The sequence below is a fragment of the Carcharhinus amblyrhynchos genome, unplaced genomic scaffold (genome assembly GCF_965287045.1).
Source record: "Carcharhinus amblyrhynchos unplaced genomic scaffold, sCarAmb.v2.hapA scaffold_50, whole genome shotgun sequence".
In the NCBI taxonomy this organism is placed as follows: Eukaryota; Metazoa; Chordata; class Chondrichthyes; order Carcharhiniformes; family Carcharhinidae; genus Carcharhinus; species Carcharhinus amblyrhynchos.
This window is the reverse complement of record NW_027649791.1, coordinates 1,215,825-1,238,715: the sequence shown is the minus strand read 5'-3', so window position 1 is coordinate 1,238,715 and position 22,891 is coordinate 1,215,825. Positions and strand designations below refer to the sequence as shown.

The 22,891-nt window shown below is 46.7% G+C and overlaps 1 protein-coding gene across 1 annotated transcript in view; it reads left to right on the top strand.

Moving 5' to 3' along the window:
* Nucleotides 1-1,222: 1,222 nt before the first annotated feature.
* The window catches only part of rsph3 (radial spoke head 3), a 114,104-nt gene continuing 92,435 nt past the window's right edge, over nucleotides 1,223-22,891 (top strand). Inside the window, exons 1-4 of the mRNA XM_080182271.1 lie at nucleotides 1,223-1,381; nucleotides 3,499-3,583; nucleotides 15,561-15,702; nucleotides 21,838-21,983. Of these exons, the coding sequence (XP_080038397.1) occupies nucleotides 1,278-1,381; nucleotides 3,499-3,583; nucleotides 15,561-15,702; nucleotides 21,838-21,983 (477 nt within the window). The 5' untranslated portion in view covers nucleotides 1,223-1,277. The remainder of the gene's footprint in view (nucleotides 1,382-3,498; nucleotides 3,584-15,560; nucleotides 15,703-21,837; nucleotides 21,984-22,891) is intronic.

Sequence of the window (22,891 nt, the reverse complement as noted above, 5' to 3'; positions counted from 1 at the left end):
CTCACCCAGGCCTTATTTCGTAACCCCACAGATTTACCGTACCAATCCCTGACACTAAGGTTGATTTAGCCTGGCCAATCAACCTACCTCAACATCTTTGGACTGTGGGAGGAAACGGGAGTGCCCAGAGGAAATCCATGCAGGCACGGGGAGAAAGTGTGAACTCCACACAGACCTAGACCAGAATTTAACCTGAGTCTCTGGTGCTGTGAGGCAGCAGTGCTAACCACTGTGCCACGGTGTTGCCCTTATCAATGGGCAGAGAACTGAATTAAGGCCATATGAGATCAGCCAAGATCTTATTGATTGATAAAGCAGGCTGAAGAGGCTGAATGGCATATTCTTGCTCCAATTCGTTATGTTTTTATATCCCAGTAATGTTTTGAAATGCACAAGGATGAAGACTTGGAAGTAAACTCAGTGTCCAGCTTATCTGACCAATGCACAAAACCAAAAGTACAGAATTAAGAAATAGCTTCCAATTGATTAGAAATTGTAATTGGATTGTGACTGAGAAACCAAAATATTTTGTTGAATGTTTGTTATTGCCTTCAATGTATTCAACGAAAAGCCATAAAATAGCATATTAGGGCTCTGAATTATGAGAGAAGATGGGATAACTTAAGTTTTTCATTGTGGAAATGTGATATCTAAAAATGGAATCTTTATGCAACAACATGAAAAATACACATAACACAATAACGTGAAACGGTTAATCCAATAGTTTATGGAGCATAGTCAAAGTAGGAAAAGACAGATTTTAGTTCCTATTGACACAGTGAACAATCAAAACTTGGAATGGTCTCTTGGGTAAAGGCAAAGACTCTGATTATTCAAAAAACTAGATGTAGCGGGAAAGCGGGGTGGAATCTAAGTTTCAGATAAATTAATTAAATGGTCTTCCTGCTCTTCAGTAAATCATCCATTAACAGTAAAAAAGGAAAAAAACACTCCAGGAAATTGTGAGCACTAATAACTCAATAATGGAGGATAAAGAGAAAGCAGGAGGTGGTTCACAAACAACATTCCTGTTACCCAGGGCAATGAGAGGTTTGCAGCTGGAATGATAGAGAAGCGGGTAAAGAGCGCCTCCAGCACACGCTGCACAATGATAACCAATCAGCTGGGCGGAAGATAACGAGGTCACATGGCCACCGAAAATGACGCGCCGCTTCATATTAGTAACCGTTGCCAAGGTAGCGAGTTGCGAGGGGATGGTTATACTCACTCCACTTTGACGTGACTCTCAGTTACCGACCTGTGTTCGCCTGCCCGCAATGGCCACCGTGTTACCGCAACAGGACAACAACAACACCTACACTTTCTCCAGCCGTCCCAGGGCCCTACAGGAGAGGAATAAATATCGACAAGAACAACAACAGTGAGTGAGGGAGGGGAGAAAATATCGGGGAAGGAGGGGTGGGGAGGGGGGTGGAAGGAGGGGTGGGGGGGGGGAAGGAGGAGGGGGGGAAGGAGGGGTGGAGGAGGGGGGAGGGGGGGGAGGGTGGAGGAGGGGGGAGGGGGGAGAGGGGAGAAGGGAGGGGGGAGAGGGGAGAAGGGAGGGGGGGAGGAGGGGGGGAAGGAGGGGTGGAGGAGGGGGGAGGGGGGAGGGGGGGAGAAGGGAGGGGGGGGGAGGGGGGGAGAAGGGAGGGGGGGGAGGAGGGGGGAGAAAGGGGAGAAGGGGGGGGGGGGGGAGGGGGGGGAGAAGGGGGAGGAGGGGGGGGAGAAGGGGGAGAAGGGGGGGGAGAAGGGAGGGGAGAAGGGGGAGGGGGGAGAAGGGAGGGGAGAAGGGGGAGGGGGGAGAAGGGAGGGGAGGGGGGAGAAGGGAGGGGAGAAGGGGAGAAGGGGGAGGGGGGAGAAGGGAGGGGAGAAGGGGGAGGGGGGAGAAGGGAGGGGAGAAGGGGGAGGGGGGAGAAGGGAGGGGAGAAGGGGGAGGGGGGAGAAGGGGGAGGGGGGAGAAGGGAGGGGGGAGGGGGGAGAAGGGAGGGGAGAAGGGGAGGGGGGAGAAGGAGGGGGGAGAAGGGGAGGGGGAGAAGGGAGGGGGAGAAGGAGGGGGAGGGGGGAGAAGGGAGGGGGAGAAGGAGGGGGAGGGGGAGAAGGGAGGGGGAGAAGGAGGGGGAGGGGGGAGAAGGAGGGGGAGAAGGAGGGGGAGGGGGGAGAAGGAGGGGGAGAAGGAGGGGGAGGGGGAGAAGGAGGGGGAGAAGGAGGGGGAGGGGGGAGAAGGAGGGGGAGAAGGAGGGGGAGGGGGGAGAAGGAGGGGGAGAAGGAGGGGGAGGGGGAGGGGGAGGGGGGAGAAGGAGGGGGAGGGGGAGGGGGGAGAAGGAGGGGGGAGGGGGAGGGGGGAGAAGGAGGGGGGAGGGGGAGAAGGAGGGGGAGGGGGGAGAAGGAGGGGGAGGGGGAGGGGGGAGAAGGAGGGGGAGGGGGAGGGGGGAGAAGGAGGGGGAGGGGGAGGGGGGAGAAGGAGGGGGAGGGGGAGGGGGGAGAAGGAGGGGGAGGGGGAGGGGGGAGAAGGAGGGGGAGGGGGAGGGGGGGAGAAGGGGGGGAGGGGGAGGAGGGGGAGGGGGAGGGGGAGAAGGGGGGGGAGGGGGAGGAGGGGGAGGGGGGAGAAGGAGGGGGAGGGGGGAGGGAGGGGGAGAAGGGGGGAGGGGAGAAGGAGGGGGAGTAGGGGGAGAAGGAGGGGGAGGGGGGAGAAGAGGGGGAGGGGGGAGGGAGGGGGAGAAGGGGGGGAGGGGGAGAAGGGGGGAGTGGGGGAGAAGGAGGGGGGAGGGGGGAGAAGGGAGGGGGGAGACGGTGGGGAGGGGGGGTGGAGGAGGGGGGTGGAGGAGGGGGGGAGGGGGGTGGGGGGGAGGGGGGTGGAGGGAGGGGGGGAGGGGGGTGTGGGGGGGAGGGGGGTGGAGGAGGGGGGAGGGGGGTGGGGAGGAGGGGAGGAGGGGGGTGGAGGAGGGGGGGAGGGGGGGTGGGGAGGAGGGGAGGAGGGGGGTGGGGGAGGGTGGGGAGGGGGAGGGGGTGGGGAGGGGGGGAGGGAGGGGGTGGGGAGGGGGGGAGGGGGGTGGGGAGGGGGAGGGGGGGGAGGAGGGGGGAGAAGGGGGGGAGGGGGGGGGGGGTGGGGTGGCGGAGAAGGAGGGGTGGGGAGGGGAGAGGGGAGGGGGTGGGGAGGGGAGGGGGGGAGGGGGAGGGGGGGAGGGGGGTGATCGGGGGGAGAGAAGAGGTGGGGGAGGTGATGGGGGGGGAGAGAAGAGGTGGGGGAGGGGCGGGAGGGTGGGGGGAGGGGAGAAGAGGGTGGGGGGGGTTAGGTTACCTGACGAAGGGACTAACCCGAAGCTTGTGCGTTTACTATCAAATAAATCGGTTGGACTAAAACCAGGTGTTGTCTGACTTTTTACTGTGTTTGCCCCAGTCCAAAGCCGGCACATCCACATCATGACTACTATCGACGCAGGTAACGGAACAGGCTAACCTAACACTGCCCCAGTCACAACTCATTATTTTGTATTTCAGATGCACAGCAGGATATTATGGAAACATAATGTACGACAGAAGAGTAGTACGAGGAAATACATATGCACAGCATACCCTCCCTGTGGTAGGTGTATTGAACACGACTCAAGTTTGACTAAGCTCAAGATTATAGCAGCCAATTTAACAAAATAGTAATGACTTATTTTCTTACATGGGCAGTGCATTCAGTCAAAGCAGGAATCAAATTCTGTTTACAGCTAAATATAAGCAGTTCCAGACATAATCTTCTCCATGTTCCACAGACAGTGTTTAAGGCTGTCCTGTGTTATTCTTTGCTGTGTAAGGCACGTTCAGATCTAAGTGACCCACTTAGGGGAATATTCTGACCTGTGTATTATCTTGTTTAAGTCTTTCAGGGATAGGCAAGGTACTCACAGGTAAACCAACACTGGATATTATTTAAAAGGAAAATCAATAGCATAGTTGAGAAACCTCTATAAAAATCAAGAACACGCTAGCCAAGAATGAGATGGCATGAATAAATAGGGGTATGGGTAAAATTGAATCTGAAGGAGAGGGCCGAATGTGAAGCACAAAAGTAATAAAGATGACCAAAGAAATGTGTTACTATACATAAGGAAATATGGTAACAGAGCTTGACATAAGCTTGGCGTAAATGCGTCTTTTTTTGATTGGCTGTCAGTGACTACTGGGGTTCCGCAGGGATCTGTGCTAGGACTCCAACTGTTCACGTTATATATTAATGATTTGGAAGACAGAACTGAATGTATTATCTCCAAGTTTGCAGATGATACAAAGTCGCTCGCTACGGTGAGCTGCAAGGAGGATGCAGAGATGGTTCAGCATGATTTAAACAGGCAGAGTGAGTGGGCATATGCATGACAGATGCAGTATAATGTGGATAAATGTGACGTTATCCACTTTGGTAGCAATAATAAGAAGGCAGATTGTTACTTGAATGGGTGTAAATTGAGAGAGAGAGAGATGTCCTGTGCGATAGTCGCTGAAAGTAAGCTGCAAGTACAGCAGGCATTAAAGAAGGCAAATGTTGGCCTTCGTAGCAAGAGGATTTGAGGTTAGGGATGTTTTGCTGTGATTGTATAGAGCATTGGTGAGGCCACATCTGGAGTATTGTGTGCAGTCTTGGTGTCCTTATCTGAGGAAGGATGCCCTTGTTATAGAGGGAGTACAGCAAAGGTTTAACTCTAATTAATGATCCTTGCTCTAGATTGTTTCTTGTCCTTCTCCATGGCCAACCTAAGCTTTTATGACACAGTGATCACTATCCATACTATCCAATCACTATCCAATTCTATCTGCCTTGATACACTCACTGATTTATCCTTCTTATCATTTAATACCTTCTACTTCCCACTACCAGTTTTCTCCTTTCCACTCTGAATTTTCCCTCAGGTTCCCACCCCCACGCCCGCCAACCCAACTGCACTAGCAAACCTCCCTCCACATGAGAACATTATTCCCAGTCCTGTTAAGGTGTAACTTATCCTTGTTATACAGGTCTCACCTGCCCCAAAACTGGTCCCAATGCCCTTAAGGCCTCCCTTCTACACTATTTCTCGAATCATCTGCCGAGCTGCTCAGTCTTCCTATTTCTATGCTCACTAGAATATGGCACTGGGGGAAGCTCTGAGGTTACTGAGGACTGGGGGAAAGAGGGAGCCCTGAGGTTACTGAGCGTTGGGTGGGGGGGGGAGCCTGAGGTTACTTTTAGTTGATTTATTATTGTCACGTATTAACATACAGTGAAAAGTATTGTTTCTTGCGTGCTATACAAACAAAACATATTGTTCATAGAGAAGGAAAACAAAGAGTGCAGAATGTAGTGTTACAGTCATAGCTCGGGTGTAGAGAAAGGTCACTTAATGCAAGGGTAAGTCCCTTCAAAAGTCTGACAGCAGCAGGGAAGAAGCTGCTATTAAGTCACTTGGTACGTGACCTCAGACTTTTGTATCTTTTTTCTGAAGGAAGAAAGTGGAAGAGAGAATGTCCGGGATACGTGGGTCCTTAATTATGCTGGCTGCTTTGACGAGTCAGTGGATGGTTTGCACAATGAGTTGGGCTACATTCACGACCTTTGTAGTTCCTTGTGGTCTTGAGCAGGAGCCATACCAAACTGTGATAGAACCAGAAAGAATGCCTTCTATGGTGCATCAGTAAAAGTTGGTGAGAGTTGTAGATGACATGCCAAATTTCCTTAGTCCTTTGAGAAAGCATGACTTTCTATGGTGCATCATCGGATGGTTTGCGTGATAGATTGGGCTACATTCATGACCTTTTGTAGTTCCTTGTGCTTTTGGGCAGTGCAGAAGCCGTACCAAGCTGTGATAGAACCAGAAAGAATGTTTTCTATGGTGCATCAGTAAAAGTTGGTGAGAGTTGTAGATGACGTGCCAGATTTCCTTAATCCTTTGAGAAACTAGAGGCATTGGTGGGCTTTCTTAACTGTAGTGTTGCCATGGGGGGACCAGAATAGGTTGTTAATCTGGACACCTAAAAACTTGAAGCTCTTGACTATTTCTACTTCATCCCCATTGATGTAAACATGTTCTTCTTTACACTTCCTGAAGTCAATGACAATCTCTTTCATTTTGTTGACATTAAGGGAGGGATTATTGTTGCCACACAGTTCACCAGATTCTCTTTCTCATTCCTGTACTGTCTCATCATTGTTTGAGATCCAACCCACTATGGTGGTGTCATCAGCAAACTTGAAAATCGAATTGGAGGGGAATTTGGCCACACACTCATAGGTGCATAAGGCGTATAGTAAGGGATTGAGAACACAGCCTTGTGTTCCCTGAGGTTACAGAGCATGGGGAGGGAGGGTTGAGGTTATGAGGCACAGAGAGGGGCAGGGAGCTCCTCCCTGTGCCCTTCAGGCATGGGGGGAGAGCCCTGAGGTTAGGGGGCAATGTGGGGGGAGCCCTAAGGTTACGGGGCACTGGGGGGAGAGCTCTGAGGTTATGGAGCACTGGGGGGAGAGCCCTGAGGTTACAGGGCACTTTGTGTGGGGTGGGTATGGGGGCCTGAGGCTATGGGGGGCACTGAGGAGGGAGGAGCAGGAGCCCTGAGGCTATGGGGCACTGAGGCGAAGGGGAAGCCCTGAGATTACAGGGCTCTTTGGGCAGGGGGGCTTGGGGGGGTGGTGGGGAAGAAGGGAGAGCCTTGAGGTTATGGGGCACAGGGAGAAGGGGGAGGGGGGAGCCCTGAGGCTATGGGGCACTGAGAGGGGAGCCCTGAGATTATGGGGCACTGGAGGGGGGTGCTGGGAGAGCCATGAAGTTACAGGGTACTAGGAGGGGGGTGGGGTTCGGGGACACTGGGGGGGTGGGCGGTGGGGGTGGTGGTGCTGAGGTGACGAGGCACTGGTGGTGGGGGGGAGCCCTGAGGTTACGGTTCTTGAGGTCCTCCTTTTTTACTTTTTCTAACTTTCTGAAATCTGCTTTCGTGATCTCAGCCCTTTTTCTCCATGCCATTGGTCCTAATGTGGGCCAAGACTTCTGGCTGTTCACCATCCCCCTAAAAAATTTCCTGCAGCCACGCTGACAGACTCTTGACCCTGGCAGCAGGTGGGAGCATACTATCCTGGACTTTCACCTGAGGCCTCTGAAATGTCTGTCTGCTCCTCTAACTCTAACTATGTCCCTACAAGACACAAGTTAGACCGTAGCTGGAGCAGGATAGCTCAGTATAATAGGATAGATTGGAGATGTTGTGCCGTTCTGCTTGGAGAGAAGACTAAGAGGAAATTTTAGAAATGCTCCAAATGATGAGGGGTATGGACAGAGTAGATAAGAAGAAATCGTTCCTGCTCTTAAAAGAATTGAGAATGAGAGGTCACATACTTAGTGATTTGCGAAAGAAGCAAATGCAGTGCAAGAAAAAACTGTTTCATGCAGCTGGAATACACTGCCTGAAAGTATGGTGGAGGCAGGTTCAATCGAGGCATTCAAGAGAGCATTAAATGATTGTTTCTATTCAAGTAATGGGTACAGGGAAAAGACAGGGAAATGGTATTAAGTTGTAGGGTGGGATTTTCCAGCTGCACTCACCCCAATGCTGGAAAATCTCGCCTGATGTCAACGGACCTTTGCATGGTCCGTGTCCTGCTTGTTATGAGTCTTGTGCAGGCGGGATTGAAAACTTCTGCCAATAACGTTCACTTAGAGAGCCGGTGCAGACGCAATGGGCCAAAGTGCCTATGATTCTGTGACTTTATTTAACATTTAACCTTCTTTGTTTTTCTATTCTGTTCAATCTTCCAACCTGCCACTAACCTTCTTGGAATGGTAAGCTTTTCCTTTCAATTTGATGCTATCCTTAACTTCTTTAATTAATACATCCTTCCTCTTAAGTCTTTCTTTCTCACTGCAGTTCATCTTTATTTAGTATTATGAAATATCTTCTTAACTGTCTGCTAGTGCATCTCTGCTGACCTATCCCTTAAACCAGGCTTAGCGGATCACATTTACATTTTTCTTACTTGGAGGACTCATTATGGATGGCACGGTGGCATAGTGGTTAACACTGCTGTCTCACAGCACCAGGGACCCAGATGCGATCCAGTGTCGGGTGACTATGTGGAGTTTGCACATTTCCCTGTATCTGTGTGGGTTTCTTCCAGGTGCTCCAGATTCCTCCCACAGTGCAAGTTACATTGATTGTCCACATTAAATTGTCACTTAGTGTCCCTGGGTGTGTGGATGAGGGGGATTAGTAGGGTAAATATGTGGGGTTACAGAGAAGAGAGCCTGGGTAGGATGTCCTGATAGAGAGTCAGTGCAGGCTTGATGGGCTGAAAAGCTTGCCTCTGGAATTCTCTGCCTGTTGAAGTGGTGGAGGCTACCTCGCTAAATATTTTTAAGACGCGGGTTGATGGGTTTTTGGTAGGCAAGGGGATTAAGGGTTATGGGGAGAGGGCAGGAATGTGGAACTGAGCCACGACAGATCAGCCATGATCTTATTGAATGGCGGGGCAGGCTCGAAGGGCTAGATGGCCTACTCCTGCTCCTATTTCTTATGTTCTTATGTTTTGCCGGGATTCTATTCTATGATCAAATTTTGGAAAGACAAAGTTTGGCGCAACAATAAATTGAACTTCAAAAGAAGTTTGGGTTTCAATGAAAGAAGCAATTACTGAGTAAATCTACAGAAAAGTCATAGCAATAAATTGTTAAGTTTAAAAAATAGTAAGCAGTAAATTTACTTGAGTGTGAGAGGATTAGTGTGTGTGGGTGGATAAGTGACAGAGGATGTCTGTGTATGGTGTAGTGGTGAATGAGTGAGAAATCTGAATCTGAGCATAAGACAGACTTACTGTCATCTCAACAGACTCTCTGGATGGGATTTTATGGCCTCACTGATGTCAAAATCCTACCCGTGGTCAACGGACCATTCCATGGTCCATCCCTCGCCTGCTTAGATTACCGTGGTAGGCTGGGTGGTAAACTCTGGCATCTATATCTCACTCTCGACTTTATACACTTAGTCTTTTGTGCTCTTCCCACAACACCCCTTCCCTCCTCCCCCACGCGCATACACACTCAGTCATTCCCTCCTGGACAGTCACTCCCTCCAGTGCACACACCCAGGCAGCCAGTATCTTGCTCTGCACAAACACCAATTCCACATATTCACCACAGCATCATCTCCTCCCTTGGCCCACTGATACTGGGTCCTCCCCACATCCACTAAGGCCTGGGCCTCCCTAGGCCTAAAGTGAACATGCCCTCCATGGGTTCACCAAACCTCTGACACCTGCAGACCTGCCAAAACTCCGTACTCTGCAGAGATGCCAAATTTGGCTTCCTGGCCCCCAGTCCTGTCATATCTTCACTTCCCTTGGCCAGGAAGATCTCAGCACACTCTTCCATGCTGCTCCAGTCAGAGACAGTTTTTCTCCCTCGTGGCTGATAGGATGACTGGTAAGCCTATCAGACTACGGGTGAGAGTGAGTGTGAAACCTGAAACTGAGCGTATTGCAGGCTTACTCATCTCAACACTGAAGGGAAATAGACCACTGATTGGAGGAGCAACTCAATGAAGGTTCTTCCATTTAAACATGCCTGTTTGACAGGAACTTGGAAACTGGATCAGGGGCTGCACTCACAGATTTCAGATGCCACATCCGGCCTGGTAAAGCATAAATACCAGCATTGACCAATTGGGCAAAATGACCTGTTTCAATGTTATATATTCTGTGGCTGAAATTTTCCATCCTTGTTCACGGTTGGGATTTCCCAGTGCCACTAAGTGAATGTACTTTTGGCTGGAATGCCAAATATTTTGTCTTCACCCGCAGTAGTGAGGCGAGGAATAGGGAGAGAGAGCAGTCATAAGAACATAAGAAATAGGAGCAGGAGTAGGCCATCTAGCCCTTCGAGCCTGCCCCGCCATTCAATAAGATCATGGCTGATCTGTTGTGGCTCAGTTCCACTTTCCCGCCCTCTCCCCATAACCCTTAATCCCCTCTCTTATCAAGAACCCATCAACCCGCTTCTTAAAAATATTTAGCGAGGCAGCCTCCACCACTTCAACGGGCAGAGAATTCCAGAGATTCACCACCCTTTGAGTGAAGAAGTTCCTCCTCAACTCCGTTCTAAACCGCCTCCCCTTTATCTTGAGGCTGTGCCCCCTAGTCCTACTGTCTTTTTTGAGCGGGAAGAGTCTCTCCACCTCTATCCTATCCATCCCATTCATCATCTTATACGTCTCAATGAGATCTCCCCTCATTCTTCTAAACTCTAACGAGTACAAGCCTAGTTTATTCAGCCTCTCCTCATAGCTCATCCCCTCAACTCCGGTATCAGCCTAGTAAACCTCCTCTGCACTCCCTCCAGGGCCAAAATATCCTTGTGCAGGTGCGGCGCCCAAAACTGCACACAGTACTCCAGCTGTGGCCTCACCAATGCCCTATACAGCTGCAGCAAGACCTCCCTACTTTTATATTCAATCCCCCTCGCTATGAAGGCCAGCATCCCATTCGCCTTCCTGACCACCTGCTGCACCTGCAAGCTGGGTTTTTGCGACTCATGCACAAGGACCCCGAGGTCCCTCTGCACCGTCGCCTGCTGCAGTTTTTCGCCACGTAAGTAATAGTCCTTCCTACCATTCTTCCTACCAAAGTGGACCACCTCACACTTGCCAACATTAAATTCCATTTGCCATTTCCTGGCCCATTCGCCCAGCCTATCTAGATCCTTCTGCAGACTCTCCACACCCTCCGCACAATTTGCCTTTCCCCCAATCTTGGTGTCATCAGCAAATTTCGACACCCTGCACTCGGTTTCCTCCTCCAGATCATCTATATAAATGGTAAATAGCTGAGGCCCCAGCACCGACCCCTGGGGCACCCCACTAGTCACCAACCGCCAATCCGAATAGCACCCATTGACCCCCACTCTCTGCCTCCTATTTGACAACCAATCCTCTATCCACGCTAACACCCTACCCCCAACTCCATGTCCCCTGACCTTCTGCAATAACCTCTTGTGAGGTACCTTGTCAAACGCCTTCTGAAAATCCAGAAAGACCACATCCACCGGCTCTCCTCTATCCACTGCCCTAGACACATCCTCATAGAACTCCAGTAAATTTGTCAGACACGACTTCCCTTTAATGAAACCGTGTTGCGTCCGCCCTATCAAGCAATTCCCTTCAAGATGCCTCGCAATTTCCTCCTTAATGACGGATTCTAACATTTTACCTACCACAGACGTTAAACTAACCGGCCTATAATTCCCCGCCTTTTGCCTGGCACCCTTCTTAAACAACGGCGTAACATTAGCCGTTTTCCAATCTTCCGGCACTTCCCCGGAATCCAGCGACGTCATGGCTACAGGGATGGTGCAGGAGGGAGGGATTCAGGTACCTGGATAATTGGGGCTAATTCTGGGATAGTTGGGACCTTGACAAACAGGATGATCTACACCTGAACCAGAGGGGTACCAATATCCTGGGGGGGAGATCTGCTAATGCTCTTCAGGAGGGTTTAAACTAATTCAGCACGGGGTTGGGAACCTGAATTGTAGCTCCAGTGTACAGGAAGTTGAGAGTAGTGAGGTCATGAATAAGGTTTCAAGGTGGCAGGAGTGTACTGGCAGGCAGGAAAATGATTTGTAGTGTGTCTACTTCAATGTCAGGAGCATCTCGAATAAGGTGGGTGAACTTGCAGCATGGGTTGGTAACTGGAACTTTGATGTTGTGGCCATTTCAGAGACATGGATCGAGCAGGGACAGGAATGGTTGTTGCAGGTTCTGGGGTTTAGATGTTTCAGTAAGATCAGGAACGTGGTATAAGAGGGGGAGATGTGGCATTGTTAGTCAAGGACAGTATTACAGTGGCAGAAAGGACGTTTGATGAGGACTCGTCTACTGAGATAGTATGGGCTGAGGTTAGAAATGGGAAAGGAGAGGTTGCCCTGTTGGGAGTTTCCTATAGGCCTCTGAAAAGTTTCAGAGATGTAGAGGAAAAGATTGCAAAGATGATTCTGGATAGGAGTGAAAGTAACAGGGTGGTTGTTATGGGGGACTTTAACTTTACAAATATTGACTGGAAACTGGTTCGAGTACTTTAGATGGGTCAGTTTTTGTCCAATGTGTGCAGGAGGGTTTCCTGACACAGTCTGTAGATAAGCCAACAAGAGACGATGCCACATTGGATTTGATACTGGGTAATGAACCAGGCCAGATGTTAGATTTGGAGGTAAGTTAGCACTTCGGTGCTGGTGGCCACAATTCGGTTATGTTTACTTTAGCAATGGAAAGGAATGGGTATATACAGCTGGGGGAAAGGAAATTGTGATGCGATTAGGCGAGATTTAGGATGCATAGGATGTGGAAGGAAACTGCAGGGGATGGGCACAACTGAAATGTGGAGCTTGTTCAAGGAACAAGCATGTCCTTGATGAGTATGTACCTGTCAGGCAGGGAGGAAATGGTTGAGCGAGGGAACCATGATTTACTAAAGAAGTTGAATCTCTTGTGAAGAGGAAGAAGGAGACTTATGTCAAGATGAGACGTGAAGGCTCAGTTAGGGCACTTGAGAGTTACAAGTTAGCTGGGAAGGACTTAAAGAAGAGCCCTGAGGGAACGTGAGAAGTCTTTAGCAGGTAGGATCAAGGAAAACTCTAAAGCTTTCTATAAGTATGTCAGGAATAAAAGAATGACTAGGGTAAGATTAGCGCCAGTCAAGGACAGTAGTGGGAAGTTGTATAAGGAGTCCGAAGAGATAGGAGAGGTGCTAAATGAATCTTTTTCATCAGTATTCACACAGGAAAAAGACAATGTTATCGAGGAGAGTACTGAGATACAGGATATTAGACTAGACAGGATTGAGGTTCATAAGGAGGAGGTGTTAGCAATTCTGGAAAGTGTGAAAGTAGATAAGTCCCCTGAGCCAGATGGGATTTATCCTAGGATTCTCTGGGAAGCTCGGGAGGAGGTTGCAGAGCATTATGTCGTCATTGTCAACAGGAATAGTGCCAGAAGACTGGCGGACAGCAAGTGTTGTCCCCTTGTTCAAGAAGGGGAGTAAAGACAACCCTGGTAATTATAAATCAGTGAACCTTACTTGTGTTGTGGGCAAAGTTTTGGAAAAGATTATAAGAGATAGGATTTATAATCATCTAGAAAGGAATGATTTGATTAGGGATAGTCAATACGGTTTTGTGAAGGGTAGGTTATACCTCACAAACCTTATTGAGTTCTTTGAGAAGGTGACCAAAGAGGTGGATGAGGGGAAAGCAGTTGGTGTGATGTATATGGATTTCAGTAAAGCGTTTGATAAGGTTCCCCACAGTAGGCTATTACAGAAAATACGGAGGCATGGGATTGAGGGTGATTTAGCAGTTTAGATCAGAAATTGGCTAGTTGTAAGAAGACAGAGGGTGGTTGTTAATGGGAAATGTTCATCCTGGAGTTCAGTTACTAGTGGTGTACGCAAGGATCTGTTTTAGGGCCACTGCTGTTTGTCATTTTTATAAATGACTTGGATGAGGGCATAGAAGGATGGGTTAGTAAATTTATGGATGACCCTTAAGCTGGTGGAGTTGTGGACAGTGCGGAAGGATGTTGCGGGTTACAGAGGGACATAGATAAGTTGCAGAGCTGGGCTGAGAGGTGGCAAATGGAGTTTAATGCAGAAAAGTGTGAGGTTATCACTTTGGAAGGCGTAACAGGAATACAGAGTACTGGGCTAATGGTAGTGTGCATGAGCAGAGAGATCTCAGTGTTCATGTGCATAGATCTCTGAAAGTTGACACCCAGGTTGATAGTGTTGTTAAGAAGGCGTACAGTGTGTTAGCTTTTATTGGTAAAGGGATGGGGTTTCGGAGCCATGAGGTCATGTTGCAGCTGTACAAAACTTTGGTGTGGCCTTACTTGGAGTATGGCGTACAGTTCTGGTCACCGCATTATAGGAAGAACGTGGAAGCATTGGAAAGGGCGCAGAGGAGATTTACCAGGATGTTGCCTGGTATGGTGGAACGGTCTTATGAAGAGAGGCTGAGGGACTTGAGGCTGTTTTCGTTAGAGAGAAGAAGGTTAAGAGCTGACTTAATAAAGGCATACAAGATGATCAGAGGATTAGATAGGGTGGACAGTGAGAGCCTTTTTCCTCGGATAGAGATGGCTAGCCCAAGGGGACATAGCTTTAAATTGATGGGTGATAAATATAGGAAGATGTCAGAGGTAGGTTCTTTACTCAGAGAGTAGTAAGGACATGGAATGCCCTGCCTGCAACAGTCGTGGACTCGCCAACATTAAGGGGATTTAAATGGTCATTGGATAAACATATGGATGATATTGGAATAGCGTCGGTTAGATGGGTTTCACAGGTCAGCGCAACATCGAGAGCCGAAGGGCCTGTACTGCGTCATAATGTTCTATATTCTAATTGGTCCCACCGTTGATGAGACTGGGAATTCCGCCCTAGGTATATTTTGACTGAGTAAGTTGAAGCCATCATATTAGAAAGGATCAATCAATTGCGGCAAAAATATACCATAGAATAATGGGTGACAGCTATGAAATGAAACCTGAGAGGTGATCTGATGTGCATTTTCAAGACTGAGAGGTCGTTACAGGATAAATGTTGATAATTTCCACTGGTCAGCAAGACCACAATGAGAGGCATAAATTTATGATCTTAAAAATAATTAAAGAGCAGATTAGAAAATAAAATTACATGGACAATGAATGGAATACACAATCCTTTGGTGCATACCCTAACATGAGTCATATGCAAATCCGCCTTGTCTTTGGTTTCAATGCTTTTTTTTAGTAATTTTGTTCTGGCCAGTTGAGAAGGGGTGGACTGACTCCCCTCTATTCAACCTCCTCGAATGGTCACCACTAATGTTTAAGTTTCTGTTTACGAGGATTTTCCTTTTCCAAATCAGAATGTATTTAACTATTTAACCATGAACAATAAGGAGCTAATTAAATAAAGTCAACGCAAGTTTATTAATCTGAGAAAACATAACATTAAGCATTCAGCCCTCATGCAATCATTAGAGTACATGCACATATCAACATATACACTGTAGATTTTTAAACATTGCAGTCCATTTGAATTAACTGGTTTTGTGGATTAGGTCAGCTGTTTCAATTGTTACAGGATCTCGTTGATAGATTTATATTAATTGGCTTCTAAGTCAGTTAATGCACTTGTTCTAAAATAGAGAAAGAGCTTTCAGCCTGAATCTTCTGCATAAGTCTTTTTTTTGGCGGCTGCCATCTGGTCTGTATACTTCAACCATTGTGTACTTCCAAGGGGTTCTAGGTGGGTCTGTCTTGCTTAATTATTATGTTTTTTGCATTTACTTTTCCTTAAATAGTGAGTTTCAATGGATCCCTGAATGATAGGAGATATCAGTGTCTTTGCACTCCCCGAGAGCGACTTGTTTGTTTTTCACCTTCGTCTCAGAAGATGGTCTTGCATTTTAAGTAGTTTGCTCTATCTGATGACAAAACTATAACATCTCCAGTCAGCTAAAAAGTTCAAAAATCATATTCTCAAAAATAAAGTGGCATAATTTTTTTATATCTTATAACAATAGACAGTCCAACCTGACCCTATTGAGGTCCAACGACAGCAAGAAATTCAAAGGCGGGCACTTGCCAGGAGACGAGCCAAAGCACAGCTGCGAACCGGAACCCCACATCCTGTAGAGGGAAGAATACACACAGAGGTACAAACAGGTATGATTAGTAGAGATCGGTGTTCAAAATATATTTCGCACTCTTTTCAAGCCTACTGCTTTTGTTTCCAAAGTTCTCATAACTGTAAAATGCTGGCTTTCTCATTGAAGTATAGATTGTGGTTTGCTGAATAAAATTTATCATTTATGGATGTTAAGAGATCTTCCAGTCTTCAGTGTTGTGGATTTCTTGTGTCAAATGATGAAAGTGAATAAAGTAAAAAGGGTGGCAGTGGAGTGGTATTGTCACTGGATTAGTAATTCAGAGATCCAGAATAATTCCCTAGGGACCAAAAGAGAAAATGTTGGAAAATCTCAACAAGTCTGGCAGCACGTGTGAGGAGAGAAAAGACCTGACTTTTCAAGTTCAGACGACCCTTTGTCATTTTCTCTTTTGGTTTCAGATTCCAGCATCCACGGTAATTTGTTAATACCCTAGGGATCTGGGTTCAAATCCTACTCTGGACAGATGGTGAAATCTGAATATTATAATAAATTTTATAGTCTAGGATATTCTGGAATTAAAAGTCTGATGACCGTGACACCATTGCAGATTGTCATAAAAACTTATCTGTTTCACTAATATCCTTTAGGGAAGAAATTCTGTGGTTCTTACCTGGTCTGCCTTTTTGCAAATCTTAGTGTTACGACACAGAGGTTAATCCCCTTTACCTCGCAGTGTAATAGAGTCATAGAGGTTTACAGCATGGAAACAGGCCCTTTGGCCCAACTTGTCCATGCCGCCTTTTTTTTTAAAACGCCTAAACTAATCCCAGTTGCCTGCATTTGGCCCATATCCCTCTATACCCATCTTACCATGTAACTATCTAAATGCTTTTTGAAAGGTAAAATTGTACCCACCTCTATTACTACCTCTGGCAGCTTGTTCCAGACACTCGCCATCCTCGGCATGAAAAAATTGCCCCCCTGAACATTTTTGTATCTCTCCCGTCTCACCTTAAACCTATGCCCTCTACTTTTAGACTCCCCTATCTTTGGGAAAATAGATATTGACTATCTAGCTGACCTGTGCCCCTCATTACTTTATAGATTGCTGTAAGATCACCCCTCAGCCTCCTACACTCCAGAAGAAAAAGTCCAAGTCTATTCAGCTTCTCCTTATAACTCAATCCATCAAGTCCCGGTAGCATCCTAGTAAATCTTTTCTGCACTCTTTCTAGTTTAATAGTATCATTTCTATAATAGGGTGACCAGAATTGTGTACAGTATTCCAAGTGTGACCTTACCAATGTCCTGTACAACTTCAACAAGAAATCCTAACTCCTGTATTCAGTGTTCTGACCGATGAAACCAAGTATGCCAAATGCCGCCTTCAGCACTCTGTCCACCTCTGACTCCACTTTCAAGGAGCTAGGAACATGTATCCCTAGATCTCTTTTGTTCTGTAACTCTCCCCAACGCCCTACCATTAACTGAGTAAGTCCTGCCCTGGTTGAATCTACCAAAATGCATTACCTCACACTTGTCTAAATTAAACTCCATCTGCCAATCATCAGCCCGCTGGCCCAATTGATCAAGATGTAATCTGTTTAATTATTTGAGAAGATGTTACCTGCTCTTAATTAATGTTTAGAGATTCATAAAGCAAATGGCAGGCCTTTGTGTTAAAGTGAAGAACTAACAAAGTATTTTGTTTAGATAGTCAGGAACTTTAAATTAACAGGTAATGCATTAACTAAAGTACAGTTTGACTAAAATGATGTTCAGGTAATACAAGGAACATTCATTATCCAAAACAGTAATAACGGAAGTTTAGTCACTCTCAAAAAAAAATTACAACTGGGTATGATAGTGTTTGGAAGTTTGGAGTTCTTCTGTAGTTGTCCACTGTCTGATTTGATACTTTTTACTGGTAAAAGGGTGAGTTATCTTAATACCCATCTGAAGCTGGCAGAATTCACAACCAACTGCTTCAGTTGATCTAACCACTCTTCACTGACTTACTGCTCCAGTTGGTCTGGTCCTGCTTCTAGTTGGACTCCTAGCTCAACCCCTGGTGGAACTGAACTGAACTCTGGTACTTGAGCTCCTGTTTAATACCTTGATGACCTATCCATTCCCTGTACCTGGAGTGGCCGGAGGTTGACAACAGCAAATTCAAATTTGACAGGTTCCCGATCGCTGAGTGTCTTTAAACTGATAGGTTATTAGCTGAGTGGCTTCTTTAAACTCATAGGCTACCATAATGCAATAACCGGCAGAGCACATTTCCAAGGCCACCCTGTTGTTTGGCTTTTGGCATAGCAATGTTGTATCCTGTGTGCCTTGTATTCAAGTATTGGACACAACTAGCTTTTGAAGGCATTGTCATAAAGCCAGCTTTTAAAGGGACCACACACTGTTTTCATTCCCTCTAGTTTTTTTTTACTGTTCTTTTGTATCTTTATAAACATTTTTTATATCTTTACAAAATCAACTTCACAACGCTTAGCCAATATGAATCCTCTGAAATGGCCAAGCAAGCCATTGAGTTCAAGAGCAATTAAGATGGGCAGTATTTGCTGGCCCAGCCAGCAACATCTACTTCCAGTGAAATAATAATTAAAAACTCAAGTAGAATATATTCCCAGCCATGTCTGAATGGGTGAGGTTAGGGCGGGTCAAGGATAGTAGTGGGAACTTGTGCATGGAGTCAGAACAGATAGGTGAGGCGTTGAATGAATACTTCAGTGTTCACTAAGGAAAGGGGCCATGTTTTTGAGGATGGAAGTGTGATACAGGCTGATAGGATGGAGGAGGTAGATGTTCTGAGGGAAGATATATTAGCAATTTTGAAAAACCTGAGGGTCGATAAATCCCCTGGGCCAGATGGGATACATCCTAGGATACTTTGGGAGGCAAGGGGTGAGATTGCGGAGCCTTTAGCTTTGATCTTTGGGTCCCCACTGTCCACAGGGATTGTGCCAGAGGACTGGAGAGTGGCAAATGTTGTTCCTCTGTTCAAGAAAGGAAATAGGAATGACCCTGGTAATTATAGGCCAGTTAGTCTTACTTTGGTGGTCAGTAAGTTAATGGAAAAGGTCCTCAGGGATAGGATTTATGACCATTTTGAAGGATGCAGCTTAATAGGATAGTGAGCACGGATTTGTGAGGGGTAAGTCTTGCCTCACAAATTTAATTGAATTCTTTGAGGAGGTAGCTAAGTGTGTAGATGAAGGTAGAGCAGATGATTTTGTATACATGAATTTTAGTAAGGCATTTGATAAGGTTCCCCATGGTAGGCTCATGAAGAAAGTAAGCGGGTGTGGGATAGAAGGAAATTTGGCCGATTGGATAAGTAACTGGCTATTTCATAGAAGACAGAGGGTGGTGGTAGAGGGAATATTTTCAGACTGGACGCCAGTTACCAGCACTGTACCACAGGGATTAGTGCTGGGTCCTCTGCTATTTGTGATTTTTATCAATGACTTGGAAGAAGGGGCTGAAGGGTGGGTTAGTAAATTTGCTGACGACACCAAGATTGGTGGAGTAGTGATGAGGTGGAGGGCTCTTGCAGACTGCAGAGATATTGATAGAATGCAGAGCTGGGCCGAAAAGTGGCAGATGGAATTTAACCCTGATTCATTTTGGGAGGACAAACCTCAATGTGGGTCACAGGATCAATGGCAAGGTTCTGAGGAATGTGGAGGAACAGAGAGATCTTGGGTTTATAACCGCAGATCTCTAAAGGTTGCCACTCAAGTGGATAGAGCTCTGAAGAAGCTTATAGTCTGTTAGCATTTATGAACAGGGGGTTTGAGTTTAAAAGCCGTGGGGTTATAGCGCAACTATACAGGACCTTGTTGAAATCACATTTGGAATATTGTGTGCAGTTCTGGTCACCTCACTATAAGAAGGATGTGGAAGCATTGGAGAGAGTGCAGAGGAGATTTACCAAGATGTTGCCTGGTTTGGAGGGAAAGTCTTACGAGGAAATGTTGAGGGAGCTGGGGCTTTTCTCTTTAGAGCGGAAGAGGATGAGAGTCGGCTTAATAGAAGTTTATAAGATGATGAGGGGGATAGATAGTTTCTGAATGTCCACTCTATTTCCTCATGTGGATCTAGCTGTTACTAGGGGGTATGACTATAATGTTCATGGTGGGAGATCTGGACGGATGTCCGAGTTTGGTTCTTTACTCAGAGAGTGGTTGGGATGTGGAATGCGTTGCCTGCTGTTATAGTGGAGTCGGACACTTTAGGAACTTTCAAGCGGTTATTAGATAGGCACATGGAGCACACCAGAATGACAGGGAGTGGGATAGCTTGATCTTGGGTCTGGACATAGCTCAGTACAACATCGAGGGTCGAAGGGCCTGTACTGTGCTGTACTGTGCTGTACTGTTCTATGTTCTATGTTTCATTCTTCTAGCTTGTTAGAAGAAGAGCACCACAAGATCTAAGAGCGCAGTCTTATGACTTCGTTCACCCTGCCCCCTGTTTGACGTAACAAGGTGGTAAGATTGCGTGTGAAGTGAAAAATAGGAAACTTGCCAGTTCCATGCTGTTTCAGATCTTGCCATTTACTTTTTCTGGGCATGAATAGCTTCATGCTCAAAATGGGCGAGATGTGCATTAGTATGCATTTGAATGGATTTCAGTATCATTAGTGAGTTTGGCACACATTGCCCCCCTCACTTACTTTAACCACCTTGTCAGTCAGATGTCACATCGGTGAAAATTACAGCTTCTCTATACAAGTGTGGTTCGGTGACAGAAGGTGAGTGCCTCTGAGCACCAACCTCCCAAAGGGTGGGGGGGGGAGGTGGTGGGTAGTTAGTGGGTCTCAGCTGTTGCTATGGTGTGGGGTCAAGTGTGGGCCTGGCATGGGTGCAGAGGCTTGGGGGGCTAGTGCCAGTCTCGGGGTCCTGCTGTCGGGGGTCAACACGGGCTTGGGGTTCATTGACCCCCAAGGAGTTGCATATGAGTTGGACTGCCAACCCCACTGACATCGCCATAGTTACCCTGCCATTTGTCTGCTAGACAGGATCTGCGGCTGACTGTTTATATTCCATCCCAGGTCTCAGGTGCTAGGGGGTCAATTGCTGGAAGGCCACGAGGTGTTGGGGCTTAATTGACATTGCAGGTGTGACAGACAGAATTGATTTCAGGTTGGGATGGACACTCGGCCTTTCTGTCCGAACAAGGCCATTCATTTTGTTTTGGCATTGCAGTCAGTCCTCTGTGCCAGTGCATAGGCATTGACTGCTGCCACCATTGGCTGCCACGTCTTGTTGTCGGCCCAACTTCTGGTCGTTGCCTGTCCGAGGGGGAGGAAAATGTCCCTCCTCACTTCCATTGAATCCAGCAGATGGCCCAGTTCTCTCTGCCCCTGCATGAACTTTGGGCAGTTCTTCCCGGTGCCATCTTTCTGGCGTGACTGCCTTATGTCCATTGCTAATGTTGTACAACCTCAGCCACTTGGGTGAGTCACACGCCTGGAGGTCCATTCCGGCAAGAATTGCATCATGGCTTGCCGAAAAAACCGGCGCCATTCACTCTGTTTTCTTGCTTGTTCAGCAGTTAGGGCATAACCATAAGAAAAGTATTCTAAGTCTTTTTAACAGCATCAGCTCAGCACCTGAGCTCAGCATGTTTTATAAATACTAATTTGTCAGCCTTAGGTGATGGTCTTGACAGCAGAGAAAACTGAAATGGGTAAGACATCTCAAAGTGCTTTAGAAGATCTAGGATGATTTGGGGTGTAGTTGCTATCCAGCAACATTTGCTGGGTATGCAATGGTTCTCATGTTCATAGAATCCCTACAGTGCAGAAGGAGGCCATTCAGTCCACCGAGTCTGCACCGACCACATCCCATCCAGACCCTATCTATCCAGACACATAATTACCCTGCTAATCCCCTGACACTAAGGTCAATTTAACGTCGCCCATCAAACTGTACGTACTTGGAGTTCTTTGAGGGCATGGAGTGATCGACTATGATGTCAGCTTTAGTTGTATAGCCTGATGATGCACACTGCCAAAGCTCATTACTAAGTAATAGTGAAACCTATACCTTAGAAGAAAAAATTGATGTTAGGGGTCAGATACAAAACAGGTCTCTTATTATGAATGCTAAGTTTGCATAAATGTTACATGAATAACTTGCAAGTTGATCTTCATATCTGTATCTATCAGAATTGTATCTGGAAGAACTCAGTGATCGTATAGAAGAAGTGGATGTTGATACTCAAACAGATGCATTTTTGGATAAGCCACCAACCCCCCTCTTTATTCCTGGAAAGACGGGCAAAGATGTGGCTACACAGATTGAAGAAGGAGAGGTACACTGAGCATTAAAAACAGAGAATGTATCTCGACTGATTGTTAGAAATCAAACTGGCAAACATAATCTGGAAGATGAGTTTACTAAATGCTTTCATATACCAAACGAGCTCGAGATAATACTTTATTAGATCTGACATTATGTAATGAGGCAGATTTAATTGGCAATCTCAAAAAAAAATCAGAACTTCAGATGAAGGTTGAGGGCAAGATACACTAATCCAAAGAAAGAATTTTGAACTTAAATGTAGCCAATGACTTTTATTTAACATAGAACACTACAGCACAAACAGGCCCTTCGGCCCACAAGTTGCGCTGATCACATCTATACCTAACAAGCCATAGAACTATCTGTAACTTCCAATGCCATTAGATCCCATATACTCATCCAGAAGTCTTTTAAAAGACCCCAGCGAGTTTGCCTCTGCCACCACCGACGGCAGCCGATTCCACTCACTCGCCACCCTCTGAGTGAAAAACTTTCCCCTAACATCTCCACCATACTTGATTCCCACCACCTTAAACCTGTGTTCTCTCGTAGCGAACAATTTCAGCCCTGGGAAATAGCCTCCGAGATTCCACCTTATCTATTCCTCTCAACATTTTATAAACCTCTATCAGGTTTATATTTGTTATGAGAGGAGAGCTGGCTAAGGTTGATTGGGTAAACAGATGAATAGAATTTGCAGTAAAACAAGACTGAGAATATTTAAAGAAACTACTCCAAATGTTCAACAAAAATATGTTTGTGTTATAAAACAAAATCTCAGAGATAAGTCCATCCATAAGCTCCAAGGGAAGTTAAGAATAGTATTAGATTAAGAGAGAGGCTTGTATTGTTGTGAAATGTAACAATAAACTTGAGAGAGTTTAGAAACCACCAAAAGGTGACTAAAAAGAAGAAAAT